Here is a 22176-nt window from a genome sequence, read left to right on the forward strand (position 1 = left end):
GTGAAAACCATTAATTTTTTACCTTTTTGATTAGCCTTGAGATGATTTAGAGAACACATCTTTATCACTTTCTAGTTTCCATGTTGGGCATTAAATCATAGAGGCAGATAACTGCCTCATTTAATCAATTTGTTGTTCTATTCTAGACTTAAAATCATGAACTGCAAACTTACAAGGCCATGACTACAGTCCAGCAGTTAAGTTTCAGACCTGTATTTTACAGGTCTGAAAAGTACTTTTGTATTTTATAATATTTATGTGCAGGTTATATCAGTCAGGGTAAGCTATGAAATAATTTGGTGGATTATTTTACATTCAGATTGAGGTGTCCAAATATAGAAGCGTTATAGCCCTTAGCATTCTGACCGCTTCTGTATATTATATTTAAATTTCTGATATCGAACGAATGTTGAATTACCCATCAGTACTGCCAAGACATCTAATTGATCAGATGTACCTACCTTATAACACTATGGTTCAACATGACTGGAAAACCAGAGGCCATAGACTTTGCTATAGGGGAAATGTACCTGTTCATAGGGTAAGTTTTAAAGTCTCCTTTTGTGGCACAGAGACAAGCAGAATTAAACTGCAAAATCATACAGTTTCCACTTTGTATACAGCGTTTAGATACATTTTACAAGCCAAGACTGATGTAGCCATTTAGCCTTATAGTAGAAAATAAAAAAAAGTCTCATTTGCCAGTTACGGAACATAACCAGTTTATTTGAAGTGCCATGTTACAGTTGTGTTGAAAGAAGCATTACATTAGCCCTCTGGGGTACAAAACTGGACAGGAAGGAAGCATTCCCAGTTGGCATGATAAGCAGTTTCTGTTCCCAGGAACTGGATCATGTGATGTAAACATAGGTAGAGAGGGAATAGGGTAACATTTTGTGGATACCTTAATGGAAAGGTATTTTACACAGCCTTAACAGTCTACAATACAGTGGGAGCAAGGGCAATTTTGTTCTACCATGAAGGAAGAAAGTATCTCGACTTCGGTAGAACAACCAGTTAAGTGCATTTTACATTTAGGTTTTGAAGCAGTTAGAGTCCTAAGCAGTTCCCTTAAAACGAGTGAACACACATTTGGTTAATCTCTAAGAAGTTGATAATGGCACAGAACTGGGCATGTTACAAAAGGATGCCTATTTTACATATCCCACTCTTAAGTGGAAGAAACCACCAACTGAGGCTTAGTAAAGCTCCTAGCAGTTTAGTAAACTGTAGTAGAACAGTCCTAGATGCCAAACAGCTCTTGAACAAAGTCCTTTTCTGTTTTCTTGTGCAGGACAGTATAGTCCTATTGGAGATAAGTGTCTAGCTTCTTCTTGATGTTTTCATATGAATCCTCTCCCATGTAGTCAACCTGACCCTGTTCCCATCGTTCTCTGCGTTCTTCTGAAGATAGAGATGGAGGTGGAGGTGGAGGTGCTGCTGCTGCTAGTGACATCTGAGACACAGCTTCTGTAACTTCCTCCTAGAGAAACCCACAAGTAGAGAAGCCATATTAGACAGGCATCCTGACGAGTAAGCGCATATTGGAAAAATATGAAAAAAAAAAATATATAAATGAGGAAACCAATGGATAGCTTCCATGCAAAGCAGGCAAAAGCATAACTAAACAGAACAAGCGAGAATTCCAAAATTAAAAGAAAAACCCAAATACAAACTGCAATGGAGTCTAAATTGTACATTGCATTTTAACATGGTGATTTCTTCATACCTCTCTACAGAAGCGACAAGAGAAAGCCAGTGAACAGACCAAGCCCGATAGCTGTGAACAGTTAGACAGTTAAGAAACAAAAGCAGGAGAGGTTGAGGATTTTGGATACCCTATTCAGGAGCCATCTGCTGCAAGAACACTGCCCATGCAAATACAATGGCAAACCTATTGCTCAATTAGGAACTAGGACAGTGATTCACAACACCTGGAGTGTCACAGGTTGGCAAACTACAAGTCCCAGCATGCCCTGCCAGCCATCAGCTAGTAATCTACTGGCAAAGCATGCTGGGGCTTGTAGCTTCACATTACCTGGAGTGTCGCAGGTTAGCCATCACTGGACTAGGACAAATACGATGTATCAAGAACAGTCATTGCTAGCCAAGTCAATTACATTGATTCACTGAAAGGAACCCCCACTAAACCGCATTTATAAGATGAGTATTAAACATGTAGAACTATTGTACACTTGTTTTCTCTTGCATTTTATAGTTTAATTTTTTACATCAATTTAAGTGGTCACATCATACAAGTTACTTGCTACACAAGTAAAATATTTGTCAAAAATTGATTGATTCAGTTCTCTACATTTAGTCCATTGTCACATTTTGACTATTAAAAACCATGATCAGATCTTAAACGGATTGTAATATGGAAGGCCAGCACAAGTGTTTAACAGCATTTACATTAGCAATACAGTCAAGTGTATGCTATTCTGCAGGTGGTGTGGAAGAGGTGCAAGCAGCAGATTCCTTCAACAATATTCCTGATAGGAAGTGCTGTGTACAGGAAAGTCTGGTCCCAGCCTTTAAGTTCCAGGATAGGATTCATGCATTTCTAGCAACTTAAACCCCCACAGAGACCATTTATATAGTTTCACACCAAGGGGCAGGCACACTTTTGCCAGAGCTTATGGGCCCGTGTAGCCATAAGGGTTTCAGTACCTTTTCTGTAATACTGGCTGTTAATAGGCCTCTGTTAGCTCATTTTCTGCAAAGTCTACCATGATTATTTTTTTCCCTGGGGTGACTAATTCTAGAAGTTCATAAGTGCAGCAAAGTAAGGACGCACATTAAGAGTTGTATATTTGACAGCGGCCTGCATGACTAGAGCAGTTAGTGTATATTACGCTTTTGGAAAGTGGCACCAGAACGGTAACTAGTCATTTGGGGCTTATATAGAACATATTCCAGGAATTAGTCTTCCTGCAACTCCAGTAGGTTACCCAACTAAACATGAATGCTACATGTTGCACCTTCACAGGTAGTGCAAACTTGCGTGTCAATGCACTATGACCAGTCACTACTTTGTTCTTCCTAAAATAGTTTATTGGGTGTTTAGTGACAGTGCCGATGTGTGGCCTATACTTTGAGACCTAATTGTAGCATAAAAAAAAAAAGTTATTGCTGGTGTCCATGTTCCTACCATACCCTTTGTATGAAGGACAAATTAAGAATTCCACCACCGTTTGAGGCTTCACTAAAGAAATGCTGCTTTAATATGGAATATGAATCAGTTTGTTCAAGCCCCTACATTTATAGTGGTTTCTAAAATGTCTACACCCCTGCATTGCTGTATAAGATTTCTGGTGTTGAAGTAGCCAACTTCCCTGCCCATGAGGTTAACTTTCACTACAATATTGGCAACAAGATTATAATACGCGAAGCATAGTTTATGCATACACATTCATGAGTGTTGTATGGTCAGTTAACACTGCTGTTATTTAAAAGGAGCCCCTTCCTGAAGAGTTTAAATGAGTGGCTTCCTCCACTTAATGGAGCCCCAGGAATAGTTACCCTGTTGTGCCTATGGGAGTTACTGCATCAAAGCTTGCAGCTCCCATTGGTCTACATCACTGTTGGGCCAACAACCAGCTGACATACATCCAAGGTGATGGTGTTTGAGGGTCCTGGGGCTCTACTAAAGGGAATGGGCAGCCAAGTTAAGAGTTTTAACTGGAAGTGCTTTTAGAGTTACACAAAAAAGTTTAGTGCTTAGCTTTGTTTGCTATACTGAGCATAGAAATAAGATGTCACACACTACTGGCAGACATACCGCTTTAAGGCCATATGAGGCTTCTTTAACCACACCATGTTCTGTTAGAAGGGATAGGATTCTGGAAGTGTAGATGTCCCACCAGAGGTTGAGAAATTCTGGGTGAATGAGCGTTTGGTCATGTCCATCTCCTTTCACAGTCTGTGTTTTACTATCGTAAGTGTAGTTCCATGGCTTGACTTTCCCCAGGAAGTGTACTACCTTTGCATTAGCTCCAAACCTGTAAACAGTTTTATTGTTAAGGAAACACATACAACATAATTTTTACAGTTTATAGAAAGCACTTGGCTGGTAGCTAGACTTCTCCATAGACATAAACCTTAGCAGCCAGAGACTAGAAGATGTTAAAGTTTTGAAACCTATTAATGCAGAAGATCACATTATTTCACCACTTACTAGATCTGTGCAAGAACAAGTCTTAACACCCATAACTGCAGAGCTGCTAAGGTGTAATCTTTGCATTACTTTACACTGTCAAATTTGATTAGACGACAGTTGTGACTTAGGGAAATTTTATTACACTTGATTAAGTGAGAATGTTGTAGCTCACACACCAATAGCAGATTTTTCCCATCAGCAGGACTAGAGCATAGTGAGGGAAATAAAAACTACACCCAACCTAGTGTGCAGCCAAAAAAATGCAAGAGTTGCTTCCCCCCCCCCCCCCCCCCAAACTGTCCTGTAAGAGGAATGTTTAGTTAGAGTACATTTGATTCTATGGAAGCCGATGCCCCATAAATACTGAACCTTAGTTATACAGTTTTCCCCCCCCCCATCAGGGACTGTCTGGCCGTCAATCCTGTTTGCTACATTAAATAAAGACAGTCTTGAAACATTTTTGGAGGAGGAGTGGGATTGGCCAATATCTGAGGAGTAACACCTGATCATTTGCCAGCATCCTTGGTGTGATATAAAGTGCTCATTCATAAGCAGCTACAGGGACATTCCACACTAGGTTCATGCAGTCTACAGAGCCTTTCTGCAGCAAGACTGCTTATGTTCTGGCCAAATGTAAACCATTTAAGTACATACAAGCAATGCAAAGGCTACCAAATCTATGAGCAAGTTCAATTTTGAGTTGTCAGCTATGAGGTAAAGGAAGCAACTCATTCCACATAGAACATCTGCAACCCCCCCTCCCCAGACTTCTTGTTTAGTTCAAAATATAAGGACTACTTGTAGTGTATGACATTAGGCTTAAGTTACTAAAACAAGATCTGAACAAATGCAATTTAAGATGCAGACCTGGGGGTAAGTGTATCAAGCTGCAAGTTTGACAATCCAGCAATTCTCAGGAAATTTGAAACTTGCCGATGTATGAACCCAAGATTATGTAAAATCGCCAGAGATGATCCATCAATTTTTGAAATAGCGATTGACAAAATCCTGACTATTTGCAGCTTCATACATTTGAGACTTGTATAGCTAGAGTGGCAAACTCCCAAACTTTATAGGAGGGGGAACAAAAAAAACAAAACAAAAACAACCTGATACATTTACTCCCCACAGTGCCTCATTAGGGTTGAACAGTTATTTCAAGACTGTATGCAAAGAGGTTACATGATCTATATGCTCTGAAGATAAGTTGATTACTGACATTTTCAGAAACTTCAGAGTGGTTTGGAACACCAACTCTAAACAGCATGCATTCCTATGGGCCATGCTCACCTTTATTGTAGTGCACATGAATGCCCAATCACCTCTCCAGGCAAGAGGGTGTGCATGATAACTTTAAATATAAATGCAAGCCTAGGTACTTGCACATTGCAGAAATATGTTCAGGACTGACAACCAACACTAAAAATGAGACCACTGATGGGCAATGTAATCCCAACTAGTTATTTCTATGAAACATAGGATTTAAACCCCAACATACAAGATCCTGTGTGGTCATTAGCTGACCAGAAAGCTGCAAGTGCACTCATCTAAACTTCTTAAACATGCCTCAGTAATTCTGTCCACATTCCTGCACTGAAAGACACGCAATCTGCTCATACCTTAGCAACTAGGTACAGGCAAATTGTGACAGTCTCTGCAGAACTTTGTGTGACCGTAATCCTCACTTTAGTGTTGGCAACTTTGTATATCACAGCAGAACAGTGGTTTCATGGAAGACAAAACACACCAATCTGTTCCAAATTGACCCTGTGGCCCTGCTCTTATGTTTTCCTCCCCATCTGACAGGCAACTACTGTATTTTTAACCTTACTGGGAGAGCCCAATGCAACCACAAGTTGATTAGAAGCCAAGTTTAGTCGTGCTTATGTTAGCAGTTGTAATAAGCCAGAATAACTATGTAGTGACTGAAGATGGAATTTTCATGTGACTTGCATATGAAGTCTGGTACAGTTACACACTCCAATGACCAAGTTAAGTACCTCTGTTCAATAGTCATTTCAGGTATATACATGAATTCATTTACCATGTCATCTTTAAATGAAGATGTACTTACGCCTTAAATGCTGGGAGATAGGAATATATAGATATAGAGCTCAAGTTGTAAATAAAGGGTAGATGCTTGTGTATATCTTTTGTAGACCAGGTATTAAAAAAGCTGTTTAGCAAGCCTTGATCTCCACCTAAAAACACAAAAAGAACCCTTCAATATGCAATTTATACACAACCATGATGATTTGATAAAGACATGCAAGATGAGCAGTCAGAACACTCCTTTAGATTCTATATAAAGGGAGCTAAAGTTTCCACATTCCAAGGTTTTTTTTTTTTTTAGAAAGTTAGTGTAATGGGTGTTTGTATTTTAATTCCAAGCTCCAGCATGTACTAAATTGCTGCTTTTGCACTACTGCAGTGAAGTATTGTTCCCATTAAGTAGTCCAGACAGCAGTACTGTTCAGACTAATTCCTGCTAGTGAGGCTTCTACTGTCAAATCATGTTGCCATCAGGTTTTGATTCAAAGCTATGTGAAAGAATTTAGGACAGCTACAGACAATATATCCACCCCTTCCAGTAGAGCATCTACGCCCATAATGTACCATTGTGACCAGAATGGTCTATTCAGAATTTAATTTTGTAGATATTTATGCTGTAAGTTTACACTGCGCCATTTCCAAGAACAATTACACTTACCATCAAAGCTTCCTTTTTCTGTAGCCAACTGTAAAAGCTGGTTGTAAGTTTCAGTAGATGGTTGATATACAAACACTCCAGAGTTAAAGCAGTCAGGCCAGCCTGGGTCTGGTGCTGCAGACAGCTCTTCTCGCTCAAATAGCTCGTCAACATTTGATACAACCTGCAGTAAAGAAAAAAAAAAAAAAAATTATCCAAATGACACTGGAGGAATTACAGGTAGTGCCTGGCACAGGTTCGTTTCCATTTGTATTTGGTTTACGATGTGAAACATTTCTATACCATCTTGAATATGTATAATGGTGTAGAATGCAAGACAATAAAAAACAAAAAAAAGTTATATATAGGGAGGGGTACTTATAAGACATTAGAGAAGTGATGTAATCTGTATGAGTAACCAAGACTACATTTAAAGTCAGACAAGTGTAATTTGTAAAGTATCATTTTCCATTAAGTTAGTATACAAGTCTTTGGAAAGAATTACTATTATGGATCACTTTCATTCTCTAAAATTGTAATATTTCCATATCTGACCAAGTATATCCCCTCTGACATTTATATAGTGGGCCATTTCCCATTGCAGCTATGAACCAAATCCTGTTATAACTAGAATAGAGTGTGGTAAGGTGGTTCAGGTTCTCATTAACTATGAGCTACAGGCAGCAGGACATATTGGTGTTTGTACCCCAAAGAGAACCTTCCAACGCCTCAGTTGGACATTTGTCTGTAATATCTATTAAACTAGCTTTTTAATGTCAATGCAGCATAAGCTAGAACTTGTGGTCCCAACAGTCTTCTACAACAAAAGATAGATTGTCAAGCTAATAGATCTGTTACCATGGTATCTGCATCCATAAAGACACATTTTGTATATTCTGTCAGCGCCCAACAATGAAGTTTTGTTAGTGTAACACCGAGTTCAGGTCTCTCCATTAAAGCCAGGTGTGCCGTGTCCTCACTGTCCAAGACATCCACCTCTCGGACATCATCATACACTTTGTCCAGTACTTTTCTGTGGGAGAGAACATCTGAATAAGTGGCTGGTGGCAGTTATCGGCCTTAACTAAAACAGACAAATGTCACTCACCTCATAGAGTCTGAGACCTGAGGGGTTATCAGCACAGCCAACTTTTTAGTAGTATGGTGCTTGCGCAGCGATGATCCCAATACTAGTGCTCCCTTCACATAGGAATCGTTTGTTGCAAGGGTGACAAATGCGTGATCTAATGATAAACACCATTGCATTTAGGAGGTCTGTACATAAATGGCTACTATTCTACCCCTCATCCCAACATGACATTGATGCACACAACTTGTTAGATATCTATCTGGGTGGCTCCAACATTATTCAGACTTCAGAAGTGGATAAGGAAGTGAAAGTAGACATTCTATTGCAGACAACTCAATACAAACTGGCTACAACCATGGTTATGGACTGGGAGATTGAGACATTGCATTTGAGTCAGATGTTTAAAGAATTCTAGAGCTCTAGGAGACAACAGCTCCACCACTTAATACTCACCTGCCATTATAAATTATCTGGTGCTATTTGTTAGTACATGTTGAATTATTCAGCAAAGTAATATTTGTGGAGCAATTTGTATTCCTAGCAGAGCACGCACCATTTTATAGGTTGCGATATTTAACCAGTCAGTCACCAAGAGCTCTTGTATCCTGTAATAAGTTGCAGATCCATGGGGCCAGTGCATGTAGTGTGTTGATTTATGGTCAGGTAACTTAAGGTGGAGTAAACAAAATTTAACTTTTCAGATATGAACTATGGAGGTAATGTATATAGTTAAGCACTGATTTCAATATCCCTTGCAGTTCTGTCAAATTATTTACCTCCCCACTCCATTACAGACAGTTGGAGTGTCCCATGTTTAGGACATTAGTCAGATCTCAGATTGTGAAGCAGATCCCAAGACGACTCAACCAAACCACACAGTACTTGTCTGCTACTCTGGCTCTCCCACCTAACATTGCAAACCTACGTTCAGTATGAGGACTCTTAAGGTCAGCGGCTTTACATTTAAAAAAGCAAAACCCACAAACAGCATTTGTTAGAGGCATGTTATCCATTAACATTTTCATGTTTAGCCAAGTGCAATAGCCAAGGCATCTAGAAACTATCTTTATTTTACATCCCAGCAGGCCATCAACACTTTTCATGTGCATTTCCAAAGACTAAATGTGTGGAAAGAATTCACATGTGGACAGAAGCATACTAGAGACTTTGCAGACTTGTGGTCACCTTTACATTCTGTAAAATTAGTTTACCAACAATTTAATAAGCTGCATTCAAGTAACATGCCTACCCCAAGAGAAAACACATCAACATACAAAAGCCACCCCCTGTATCCTCCCAAAACTGCAGTCAGTTACTGTCATGGACACGCAGTATTAAACTGTGCAGGATTGTTAAACTTCCAGGCTTCATCGAAATCATGCCAAGTTCGTTACAATGTTTTCTTTAAGAGAAAGGTTGGAGACTATACAAAGGAGAAAACGTGCCCAGCTGACAGCATCAGTGCAAGTACTCCTAAGATGGTTTTCCCATTTCTAGATTTCTGCCAACATCCAACCACTGAAGATGCCTTTCATGAAATTGGCAGGACTAAAGTCTGCAATAAGAAACTGGTATTCACTCACCTTAAAGACATTGTACTTACTGCAGGGAACACTGGCTCGATAGCCCAAAAAAACACCCCAGTCCATCAACTTCAACCTATTTTAGATCTCCTGCGATCCTGCACTTACATTTGAAATTGATCCAGAGTAAGCAACCGCTAATCTGTTTCAATTGTGAAAATTCCCCCCAGACCCAATATTGCAGTCCTATTTTTACCCTATATCCACTACTATCCTTCATTTTAATTAACGGTCGCATCCCTGGATACACTTCTGCAAAATATTTGTCTAACCCTTTCTTAAACATATCTATTGAATCTGCCATCACAATCTTCCCTGACAGCGAATTCCATATCTTGACTGCCCTTACTGTAAAGAACCCCTTCCTTTGCTGGTTGTCAAATCTCCTCTAACCTTAGGGGGTGACCACTTGTCCCGTGTATAATCCTTGTGGTAAAAAGTTCCCATGAAAGTTCTTTTGTGATTCTACCATCCTTCAGGGTCACTTACATACTACAATGCAAAGAAATATGTACAGTTCTTAACATATAGTTTGTTAATATGCCAAACAATTTTTATATTGCAATCCCGTTTGTCAGTAACTTCAAACTTGCCAAGAGGTTAATCTACCCCCCTTAACAAGATAAATCTAAATGCAAGAAGGTATACATCTATTGCAAGGATGCCTGCCATCTCCACTTCCACTACTGTGGAACCAAGCCCAACACCCAGGATACTGAAGTCCTGGGACCTGTGCTAAAGATAATGCTGAAACAAAACCCTCAACATTTAACTGAATCGCTAAGGGAACCCCTGAAGCATTAGGGTGTTTGCCAAGTTTACATTTATTTTAGCCCTAAATTTAAATGCTTTAACACCATTTAGTAAATTACAAACACATTAAATGCTAACCCTTGGAGTGTTCCTCACACACAGAACTAGATTTCTGCATACTGAATTTTAGTTGCTCCATCACTAGATTACCTGCCTGTGTCACAAGACAGATGTATATAAAGAAATATCACTCCAGGTTTGCTCATCCTGCTGCAGGGAAGTGCCAGGATAAGTTTTTGACAGATCAGTTTCAGGTGAAATAATTTATCTTACAGCATCTATCACCAAGTCATACAAGTGGCAGCCATTTTTCTGGAGACCAAGATACACTGAGCCCTATGAAGAGCTCATCCACTGTGGATGCTGCATTGAAGACGTTTGTTTGTGACAATTGATAAGTTCTGAGAAGTCCCAGTATGGAGTACAGTCCTGGCTCACTTTGCTATACCCAGCAGCCAATCATATTTATAGGTTATCAAAACATCTTAACCTGTGGGTCATGCCTATAATTTACTTTTGCAAAGCCAGCATTGTCATTTTATATGCATTATGCCTCCCAAATATCCCATTTGGGAGGAGAACCCCAAGTCAGAGCACATAAGGCTTACATTAAAATAGGTGGAGTGCTGCACAAAAGTTTAGGCAAGATTTTGGTAGGACTTGTCCTCCCAATTCAGCATGCCTCAGTCTTTTTTAGTATGCAATTACATATTCATACAGGTGCTTTGTGCACCCATGAATATTAGCCTAGAGAACTCACGGTTTCCTGCACACAGACAGCAGTAATGTTATATTCGACACAAGCACCCCTTTGCTCTGAACACCGACAGCATTCACAGAACAAGTTCTTGTTTTGTGTTAATAACTTAGAACTTGAGCTGCCTATGTGTAGGAACACCATATGTGTAGAAATGCCTAGGGTCTCTGGCTAATAAATGCATGTGTGCACTTAAAGTGTATCCCCTAATGTAATTGTATGGTTTCTCTAACATTGGAAAATAATCAGACACAACTGGACAAGATAGGAGTTTAGACCTTTACAAAGGACAGATGATTACAGGCAAATCTTTAGGACAGTGTTCTGTTGCAATGGATTTGTTGCTAGTGAGCCATTTTAATACAGGAAATATCTGACATAGCTTCCTGAGAATTGCTTAAAACTGCTTAGTGCACAGTGAGCCAAGAGCAAGACATTGCTACATGAGGATGCAAAGACATGTCTTTATGAAGATATTCAAAGATAGAAAAGCATTTTGACAATACAAAGACAATGACTTATAAAATGCCATCAACTAAAGATAGGGTCGGCAGTTTACAGGTGCTTGGCTGTCAAACCAAGTTCCTAAAAACAAGACTTAAATTGCCTAAAAAATATATATATACTAAGGGCTACTGTTAAAGACTTCTATTATGGCCAAGCCAAGATTTGTTGCGTGGGAAGCAAAAGTCTCTAAAGAGACAACTGCAGTGGTTATCCTGTGTAAGTCTGTATGAAAGGATGGCATTACAACTTATTTAGACTAATCATCTGCTCTGACCCAGGAAAATACCATTCTGTAAATAGTTCTTGTAGCAGGACTATAAAGCCTTCCCAGATATTTAGAGTGACATGACCTACATCTGCATTCCCTGACAAAGCGGTACACATTCCTATAACAGATAAGCATCTATACAGAGCAGGAGGCCCACTTCAGAGTGCTTACAGGCTGCACTATGCCAAAGTCAACACTTAGATACATACAAGTCGACAGCCACATCAAGAATGACGACATCACAATATGGCACAAAGACCTGCATTTTAATAGTCTATGCAAACATATAAAGAGTCACTTCATGTTGGTGAACGTGCAGGATCTCCAGGACTGCCATCTATACCAGCCCTGCTTCTAATGAAGACTTAGAAAAATACAGAGAGAAACTAAAATAAAAAAAGCCCTAGTAACATGTCAGACTTCTGGCCCGATTTAAAGTCATATTAAGGGGCAGATTCAATTAGCTGTGAGGTGCCACCACACATTGCCTCGATGTCTTGCTGCTCATATCGCCAGCTAATACGTCACAGAAATCCCCTCTCATTTTCTCTTACATCTCTACAGGACTCGAGGGAAAATGATGGGGGAGTTTAGTAAAACACTATGTCTCCCTGCGGACTGTTTGAGACAACGAGTCACTTTGTACCAAATTAAACCTGCTCCTAAGAGTTTGAAACCATTTTGTTTAATATGAATAACTAAAAACACTAAAGTGTAGTTTTGGCTGTAATTATTAATGCAATGTTATATTTACGTTAGGTGTGCCATACATATGAAGCTCATGGGAAGGGCTTTCAACATCACCTCCTGTTTGAGTGAAGAACGGTATAAAGAGATGATCGCAACAATGTACCCAGTTTTTAAAGAAAGTCTGACTAGAGCCAACTTTATCTTAATCTTCTGCTAGTCTTGTGGTTTGCAGTGTAGAAGTGGTTATGGCCAAAACTGGTAGCCAGTTATCAGAATGCTCACAGCAACAGAGTATATCAGGGGTACTTCATCACAAGCAATTAGATCACCACCTCCCACAAGAGCATGTTCTTAAGGTAAGGGGTGAAAGTAACAGGAGCATAGTCCGAATGAAAAGTTTATGCCACTTGTTTTCAATCACATTTTGAAGTTAGGTCTGATTTATTTTATTGCAAAAAAAAACCCTCTCACACTACTAGGACTTCTACTCTAAAATGTAGAATACAATTTGTTCTAACTATTGTGTGTAGCAAACATGAACCATTAACAGAGCCTGCACTGATGTTTTGGGCATGTAGGGGAGGATGGGAGTGGACCAAGCCTTAGAGTATAATACATTTCATCTGTATCTAGCACAGAGACCCTAACCATTAAACTTACCTCTTGTCTTCAGTCATCAACTCACACCACCTAGTATGAACGTCAACAACTGCTCACATCACAAACAGCCAATAGTAACCTGGTGAAGCATATCGGCTGTGAGATGGCAAGGAATGGCAGCCAGCAGTGGAACTGCTAGTAATGCCAACTGGCTCCTGGAGGATGTTTGGTATAGTCATCCAGCATGCCTACCAGTCACAGATCTGGCCTGTTTTTTGCCATTCAAGACTGGCAAGTGCATTAACCAGAGGATCTGCTGTGGCTGTAAACACCCATGCTGCTAAGATGCAGTTTTACATGTCAAGTAGAAAACCCTAACCCTACACCAAGGGGCAAAATAGTCCAATTGGATTTTTTTTTAACACATGACTTACACCGTGAACACACAGCAAATACTGACTTGGCATCATCTCCAGTAAGATTCTTAGATGGTGAAGCTTAAAAAAGGAGCACTGCATTGTTACCTGGTTGAGCACACTGCCAATACAATGTGATTTAGCCACCAGGTGGTCTGTACACAGCTGCCTATCTGCCACTGGAGTACACATTTTGTTTCAGTCAGTTTCACCTAGTTTTATACAGTGCATGTTAAACAATACAAAACCCATTAGTACAGCAGCAAGTCTGCACAGGAGTGTTAGTCCTAGAAAGCACTATATCTCTAATGTGGAAATATTGTTTATGACAAATATACTGGCACAGAGCGATTACATGGAAGGGGAACTAAAAATAGAGTTGTAAGCAGTGTCAATATTAGAGTAACAGCTGGTGAGAGGGAACACTGGCCCATGTCTAGATATACTGTTCATGCAGGAATCTACCAACCAGGTAAGGTATACAACTTGGCACAGGCACCAAGTCCTTGTTAAACTGCTCATCTTAGTTTACACCTGCCACCTAAGATTTACACTAGGTCAGATTAATCTGATCAACAGCACCACAATAGTAGCTGTATAATAAATTTGATTACTCATAGGTTAGAAGCCATTTTTTAAAATCACTTCACCAATGTCTTGTTCAAAAGGTGCAGAGATGCAGTTTGTCAACAAAGATGTGCATTGATTATCTGTAGAATAATTTTAATTCATACAAGGTTTAATAATGATCTAGCACCAAGGAGCATCCTTAGTATTAATATTTTGACAAATAAACATGGGAATAAAGAGGCATGTGTGAAAGTGGTAGATTCATGCCAAGAAACAATACAGCACTTACAGGCCTGTATCACCTAAGCAAGCCCCTATATGAATAACCTTCAAGGACATGTGAAGATGCTTAGAATCAAGCAGTAATCTAATGTATGATCCTGGGTTATACTCCATGCCTACATATTGTTAACAACCTTTAATGACTGCTTGTTACAAATCTGTATCACATTTGATTGACATCACATCTTAATACTTGTACTGGCACAGGAATGTTACACTAGTCTTTCCAATACAACAATAAATCACAATGGCTGCCAAATATGTGCAATGCTCCATGACAGACATTGGATGGGAACATATACAATGCATCAGAATGGGAATGCATTCACTATAAAAAGCAAAAAAGATAGTTTTACTTAACTATGAATTTTTGTATTTTAGGATTTATCTACATGAGTATTTTATATTGCAGATTGGAGACTTTTTTATATTTTAGTGTTTGTTTATAATTGCAATCTAAATGTGTCAACTTAAGTGTTAAATAACTAAAATAAAAACCACAAAAAAAAAAAACAAACAAACATGACGCATACAACTTTCATAACCTCCTATAGTGCTGCAGATCTGGCAGCAATATATTCTAAGCGGTCGGATGGAAAGAGATAGCAGTATAAAAATAAGATCTACGCATCCCTAGACGGCAATGAGTCATCAGAGCGGTGCTGGAAGGAGTTAACACTGGAGAACATGGGATACCCGTATAGTCCTGCACGGATGACAACTAGGACACGATCATTTTCACTTTCAGTGGAAGCCATGGTATGACAGGCGGGAGAGACGTCAGCACCGTATAGGGAAGCGGAAGGTCTATAAAGAGTGCACCGCAAATAGTACAAGATCCCGGGCAGACAAGTACCCCCTCCTGTCCATGCTATCCGCCTCCAGGGGGGACGGAGGCGGACAGCATGGACATTACGGGTGACAGCTGAGGTGTGAAGGGGGAGCACATTACAAGCACTGGACATTACTACAACACTTCCCCCCTATAAACCCTGACAGTCATTCAATGAGGTGCGAGCAGGAGATCGGCACCTGCACCACCTGATATTATGCAACGCTCCAGAGACAAATGTCCATTAATCTTGGTGCACAAAATAAACACTAGGATATGATAACTTGAATAATAATATTTGTGCAAATGCTTCTGAAACTTTAGCATCACTTGCACATTGCAAAGTAAAACACCGTATAGTACTATGTGCATTTCCTCCCGCCTCTCCATACACGCCGGGACTTACCTGCCATATCTGCGCTGCTACACTAAGCCTCTGCAAGCACTGTATTACGCTGTTCCGGACAAGCTGCCGCCTCCTCCTTAGACCCAGCTGTGCAGATGCTGCCGGTCATACAAGCTCACACCGCGGCCTGCCTCTTATACGCGTCTTCCATGTGACCAGGTCCCGCCCCCTGCCAAGAACTGAGCTTGTGCAAAGCCTGGAATATAAACACACGCACATCATCTATGCCAGGGCTCAGGATCTATGAATGGCTATAGGTCTCCTGTCTGGTGTATATAGACGTTTCTATCCAACTATGGGGCTTTAGGACATGAAATAATGTAATTTACCCTTTTCAGAAATAATTCTAATCACTCCTAGTGAACAGTTTAACAGAACAGGTTAAAACAATTAGTAGCTCATGAAACATGGCAATTATGGGGTTAATTTAAGTAGCTGGTCATCTCATAAGTATTAGAGTGAATCATTCTGATTGGGTGCAGGCTTATATATTTAAAAGCATTTAGGGCCTTAGGTAAGTTTAAAATACGTTATATGGTATTCAGAGCCGCGTATATCTTAAGATACTTGCAGTTCAACATACAGTAGTATGCAAAATGCGTACATTTCAGTAAGACACACTAGCATGCTGTGCCCTTGAAACTGCCAATGCTAGCACTAGGCTATGCCATTCGGACTAGTGGCACTATAGCAGGCAAACCCGCAGCATGAGGTCCCTCTGCCACGGTACCAACCAGCCTTAGGCCGGTTAGGAAAGGGCTGAATTCTCTAGGGGAAAAACATAAGCAGCCCACCCCAGGAATAGCCAGCCTCATGCTGATAGCATTAATACTCTTTCCAAACCCCTGGTGCGGTGGGTGTGGGGTAATAAGTAAATAGTTAAATCAACATATTTATCAAGGTGCACTATAGATCCCAGCATGACCTATAAGTGGTCATGCTGACTATTGAAGTCCTACAAACTACAACATACTCATGGCTGCCAGGGCATGCTGGCACTTGAGAAATCACAAAGTTCCTGTGGGAGCTGTAGTACACCAGAGAAAAATATAAAAACACTGTGCACACACTAATTTTAAAATAAATATAATTTAAATAAAAACAACCTCATTCAAATCTCATTGACACTCTTTATATACTGACCAAAGTCAGGCATATTCTTCTTTCAGCAATTTTTTATTGGTAAAATAAAAAAGCCTCATAAGACCAGTAGTACTAGTCCCGCTAGGAGCTCCGGAGCTCTTAACTAGTGTGCTGCACTCGACTGAGACTTACTCCTTATTACTGCGCATGAGCAGTATGGAAAAGTGTCTTACATCCAACTCTTAATGTGTATACTTAGTCCTGTCAGGGTTGCCAAGCATCACTAAATTTACAGTGAAGATTTAATCTTTCAGTTTATAAAAAAAAAAATAGTCAGCAAATTCTTCCTGCCAATTCCTATACTGCATAAACAAGAACAAAATTAATAATATTGAGTCACTAGGTGTGTACATACCTTGCTTTCCTTCATTGAACTTCCTTCTCTAGAGTTTAAAATTTCTCTTTAGAGAAACATTTTTTTTGTATAATTTAATAATTTAAAGTAAGTTTGAAAAAAGTCAAATGTCTTATCACATTCCACTGTTCATAAATTCTATTTGTGTTGAACCTGAGGAAGACAAAATAAAACTCTCCATATGACAGTTTTCAATTTAGGGATTTATTTTACTTACGTTAGTTATGATTTCTAATCTCACTGGTAAGAAACGATATACGGTGTCTATTTATTAACATTGTTCAGCTTGGACAGCAGGAGCCTGTTCCGGCGATTGTAATCACTTTGCGTACTGGTTCCAATGGCCTATGCAGAATTTGCGATGGGGAGGAGCACCAAGCCTGCCGGAAGGGTAAGGTGGGGGGGGGGGAGTTATGAAGATATAAGGTATACAAGGTATGTCTATTAAATAATGAGACTGATTAAATAACTCACCTTTATTTATTGGTATTACAAATTTAATGTTTTTCCCCTTCAATATACTCCCCATTGGCACTAATGCATCGCTGTAGTCTTGTTTTCCACTGGTCGAAGGCATGGAGCAAATCAATTTCTGTCACTTGTTTCAACATATCTGCCGTTTTCTTCTTTACAGCATCAACTGACTCAAAATGTGTCCCTTTAAGCACTGATTTAACTTTTGGGAAAAGATAAACTTACTTTATGAAACAGGTTTGGGTCTGTGTCAAGTTGCTGCAGAATGTCAACACAACATTCCTTGCGACATTCTTTTTGCTCTGGTGTGAGAACCCTTGGGACCAACTTTGCACAAACTTTCGTCATGTTAAGATCCTCACGCAAAATTTTCCATACGCTGTCTTGGTCAATGTTCACGGACACTGAACACTGAGTCAACGGTCTTTTGGAACAATCTGACTGATTTTTTTTACATTTTCTTCGGTCTTTGAAGTGCAAGGTCGCCCAGGGCGTTCATCATCTTCGACATTCTCACGTCCCTCGTTAAATCTTTTGTGCCACTCAAACACGCGCATGAGACAGGCAGGAATTCCCATAGGCCGTAGTAAGTATTTGAAAACATTCTGTTGGTGTTTTGTGCAATTTTACTAAAAATTTCACATTGACACGTTGTTCAACTTTTAAACTTAGCATTTTTTCGGCACTCTACAGAAAACACGACCAAACTAAATGGTGACTCACAGTCAACTGAACGTTATAGAGTGTTGCAGCTTGTCATGCAGGTTCAGACAGGTTCAAGGTTACTACGTATACAGTTATAACCGGTTCTGACTGCTTTGTTAACTAGGTGGAATCACAGTTTCGTTATTTAATATACAAACCTCGTAACTGTACCCCCGTCCTGTGCTCATGGAGAAAATGTATTTTTCCATTTGCAGTGCATGACCGCTTGTCCTTTGTATGATCCTTGGTACAAAAAGTTTGTTAGACAAATCTTTTTATTGACCTTTGACTATATTTATACATATTAATTGGCTGGTTCTCTGGCATCTTATATACAAAGTAAACAAACCTGTTTTTTCTAACCTCTACTTGTAACTCAACTCTTCCATATCCTACATTATTGAAGTGTCTCTGAACCCTCTTAGGTTTTCCTATCTGTTTCCTACAGTGAGATGCTAAAACTGTTCTTCATATTCAAGATGTGGTGTAGTTAGTGACTTTAACAATGAAAATACTATGCTTTTATCAAGAGCATAGTATATATGTATATATATGTAACGTCCCCCCTGGCGCTGTTATTCACACCACCCGGTGATTAAATATGTGGCCCCAGCACTAGCACCTAGATGAGAGACACAAGGTTAGCAGCAGAAGGTTTGGATTAACTGAGCAGAACATAAGTGGTAATAAAGTGACAGCCGGACAGGAGGTGGTCCCGGGATCCCCCAGCAATCTGTGGAACAGGTCCGTGGCCCGCTGCCACAAGGGCCAAAGTACATCATGACAGAGAGAATACGAGTGAAATGAGACAGAATGGACAGAAAGAGACAGTTAGAGACAGGTAAAAGAGACTGAGGAGTGCAATGGGACACTGTGATGTACAGATTGCCTAAAATTATAACTGTATAATGGCAAGTGAGGCCTTTAAGCCGAAGGCACTTAAAAGCATGTGTTTATGTATTCTGTCAGGCACTTACCCATTCGGGGTTAAAAGTTTGTCTGCACAGCCAGCCAATAGAAATCCTCTGGGAGGTGTCCTAGGATTTCTATATATATTATCCCTGCAGAGGAAGCTGGGTCTTTTGGTTTCTTGTATATTCTCTGATAGGAAGCAGCTCCAGTCAAGCGTATTATCCTTTATAGTAAAGAGACAATGATAGCAATGCACACAGCTTGGTCTATTACAGGACTATCTGAAATGTGGATTGTATAGTAGCAGCCAGGAATTATAAGATAGTCCACATCTTAATTAATATCCAAAATAAACAGATTCAGCGCTCATTGATACAATTCTTGTGATAGTTATACCTAAGGTAAGTGGCCTAATAGGATACAAGTGTCTGTCTATAATGAGACTCTCAGGGGAATCTCAAGTTATTAGGATGATTGTGTCTATTTGTATAGAACAAGATTATTGGATACAAGGATACAAAGGATATTGTCATATAAACAATATAATGGATCGGTATTAGCCTCTATAGGTATAAGAAAACAATTAAATAAATAAATAATCAAAGGTCCATAATGAGAGCAAATGGAACATTATATAGGTATGCATGTACTGCATGTGTAGGTGTAAAAGGATTTTTTGGGGTGACTGGTGTTTTAATCTCCCTAATATTCTGCTAAATGTATGGATGACCATTTAATACCATTATATATGACTATTACCGTCAACCACTCTTCCCAAAGGTATTTGTGATTTAACCTAATATAATTCTTATTTTCCCTTAAATTCACAGAACCAATATTCATATAATAGCTTATGCTCATATCTTCAAGAAAAACTATGCACAAAATATAGTTTAATTTAAAACGTGTTGTATTATTAGCATTCTAATTGTAAAACTTGTGTATATATTATAAAACAGTATACAGTGTAACAATATTTTGCACAAAGTATAGATTTTGGTGCAATACATTACATTTATTGCCTGTTATATAAATATACAAGTCAGTGTTTGTAAGTGTATGTGTGTGAGTCAAGCCTTACCTATTGTTCCAGGTGTGTGGATGCATTGTGTGTGTGGGGGGGGGAGGAGGGGGGAGACCTGTGGGGGAGAGAGATACACACTCAAGCATACATTTTAACCTTACAAATATTCTCACATGCTCTACCACATTTATCCCGCTATCATTTCATTTCACTTATCTCAGTCAATGTCCAACAACCATTATTCACTATCCACATTCCCTTCCTTACCTTCTAACAATCTGACCACTTCCTGAACAACACTATCAATGAGCAGGGCCCAGTTCTTAAACCTCTAATAATATACTTATAAATCCAATACAAATATCTATTTTACACAAAAAACATATATTCTAAATATATTTTGCAACAGTCACAAATGCTACCATTTGAACCAACATTCCATCCTAAATATAACAGGAGCTCCAGGAATTGTATAGTATTACAAAATTCAACACATTGTCAGCCACCTTAAGCACATGTGTTTGTAGAGGCCTAATTTACTGCCAATGCAACTTTCATAGCAACAGGGCCCAGTTCTTATTAGACTACATAATCACATACAAATGAGACTAACAGCATACCATTACCTATATTATATCTACACAGCATGGCAACACTATTACAAGGCATGCATTTATGTAACACTATCCATACCAAACCAAAGTCTAAGTTTTAAAACCAACACAATATCCAAATAACTCTTGCACTAAACTCAGACAATTCCATTCACATTTACCATCTGTATACAAACTTTCATATAACCAACGACAAATGATCATTCATTCTCATATACTCTACCACATATGCGTCTAGATTCAACCACCTTCCATTCAAAACTCCATTTCATCTGAACTCAGATAATTCCATTCAAATAACCTAACAAAACTCCATTACAACATTAAACCAACACAGAACCACACAGAACTATGTATAACACAAATGCTTCTATGACCAAAACTTCACCAACTCCATTTTATCTGAACTCAGACAATTCCACTTGAATAACCTAACAAAACTTCATTACAACATTAAACCAACACAAAACCATGTTTCCAGATTTATTCACCTTCCATCCTATTACATTTCCCTGCTAGCCCAGGCCTGGGAAAGCCTCCAGGCAACTTACTTCCCTGCATGTCCATCTAGGAGCTGTGTCCGCATGTCTCATCAGACTGAGAGCTGGGCACCAAGAGAAAAACCTTTGTGCTCTTTGCTACATAACATAATGCCTTTCTTCTGGGCAGAGTTTACCTTTCCACAGGGACTGCTCACAGCATGTGGCCTGCTTCAAAAGCCAAAACCTGTTTTTCTCAGGTCTTCACAAGTTCCATAGTAACAGGTGGGGGAGGAGAGCTTTGTGCTTAGTCACCTTCTAATTCAATTGTGGCTGAATCTTTTCATATGTTATGTTATAAAATAATAGATTATTTATATACTCTTCATCAGTAGGTATCAAGCGTCCATAATGATGTTCATAAAATCAGTCTGTAGGAAGTAATATTATAAAGGTTCCAAATGAAGCCACAAGATTTGCTGGGATTAATGCCAAATACTTGCTGTAAGTAGTCCAATTGTAATCCTCGTAGTTCTGTTTCATAAGGATTGGTGCCGTTATTGCTGGAGAAGAGAGGGAGCGCAGTATGTGTGAGGATCAGGAAGTTGGCGTGCGTTCCACCATGGAGTGCACATAGCTATTTCCTTTGTGTGACGTGTTAGATTGCCTTTCCGACGCATTTCGTCACCTGGTGGGTTTGGTGCTTCTATTTCCACAGATTTTCTTCAGGACTGACGTGGATTTTTGATCTATTCGCAACTCTTATTTATTGCTTGTTTCATTTTAATTGGTTCAAATTGTAGACGTA

General features: G+C 39.3%; 1 protein-coding gene across 2 annotated transcripts; it reads right to left on the reverse strand.

Moving 5' to 3' along the window:
* Window positions 1–705: 705 nt before the first annotated feature.
* On the reverse strand, window positions 706–15816 carry GYG1 (glycogenin 1). Of its 2 annotated transcripts, XM_075201899.1 has the most exons (8): window positions 15663–15816; window positions 7957–8092; window positions 7707–7881; window positions 6870–7032; window positions 6234–6360; window positions 3782–4001; window positions 1730–1780; window positions 706–1483 (listed from the first exon to the last, which is right to left on the reverse strand). In XM_075201899.1, the coding sequence occupies exons 1-8, from the start codon at window positions 15667–15669 to the stop codon at window positions 1307–1309; spliced, it is 1056 nt and encodes a 351-aa protein (XP_075058000.1). In that variant the 5' UTR covers window positions 15670–15816; the 3' UTR covers window positions 706–1306. The 2 variants fall into 2 exon arrangements, with proteins under 2 accessions (XP_075058000.1, XP_075058002.1); XM_075201901.1 differs by lacking the exon at window positions 1730–1780 and having other exon boundaries at window positions 15663–15811.
* Window positions 15817–22176: the final 6360 nt, after the last annotated feature.

This window comes from Mixophyes fleayi, chromosome 3 (assembly GCF_038048845.1).
Source record: "Mixophyes fleayi isolate aMixFle1 chromosome 3, aMixFle1.hap1, whole genome shotgun sequence".
Lineage (NCBI taxonomy): Eukaryota > Metazoa > Chordata > Amphibia > Anura > Limnodynastidae > Mixophyes > Mixophyes fleayi.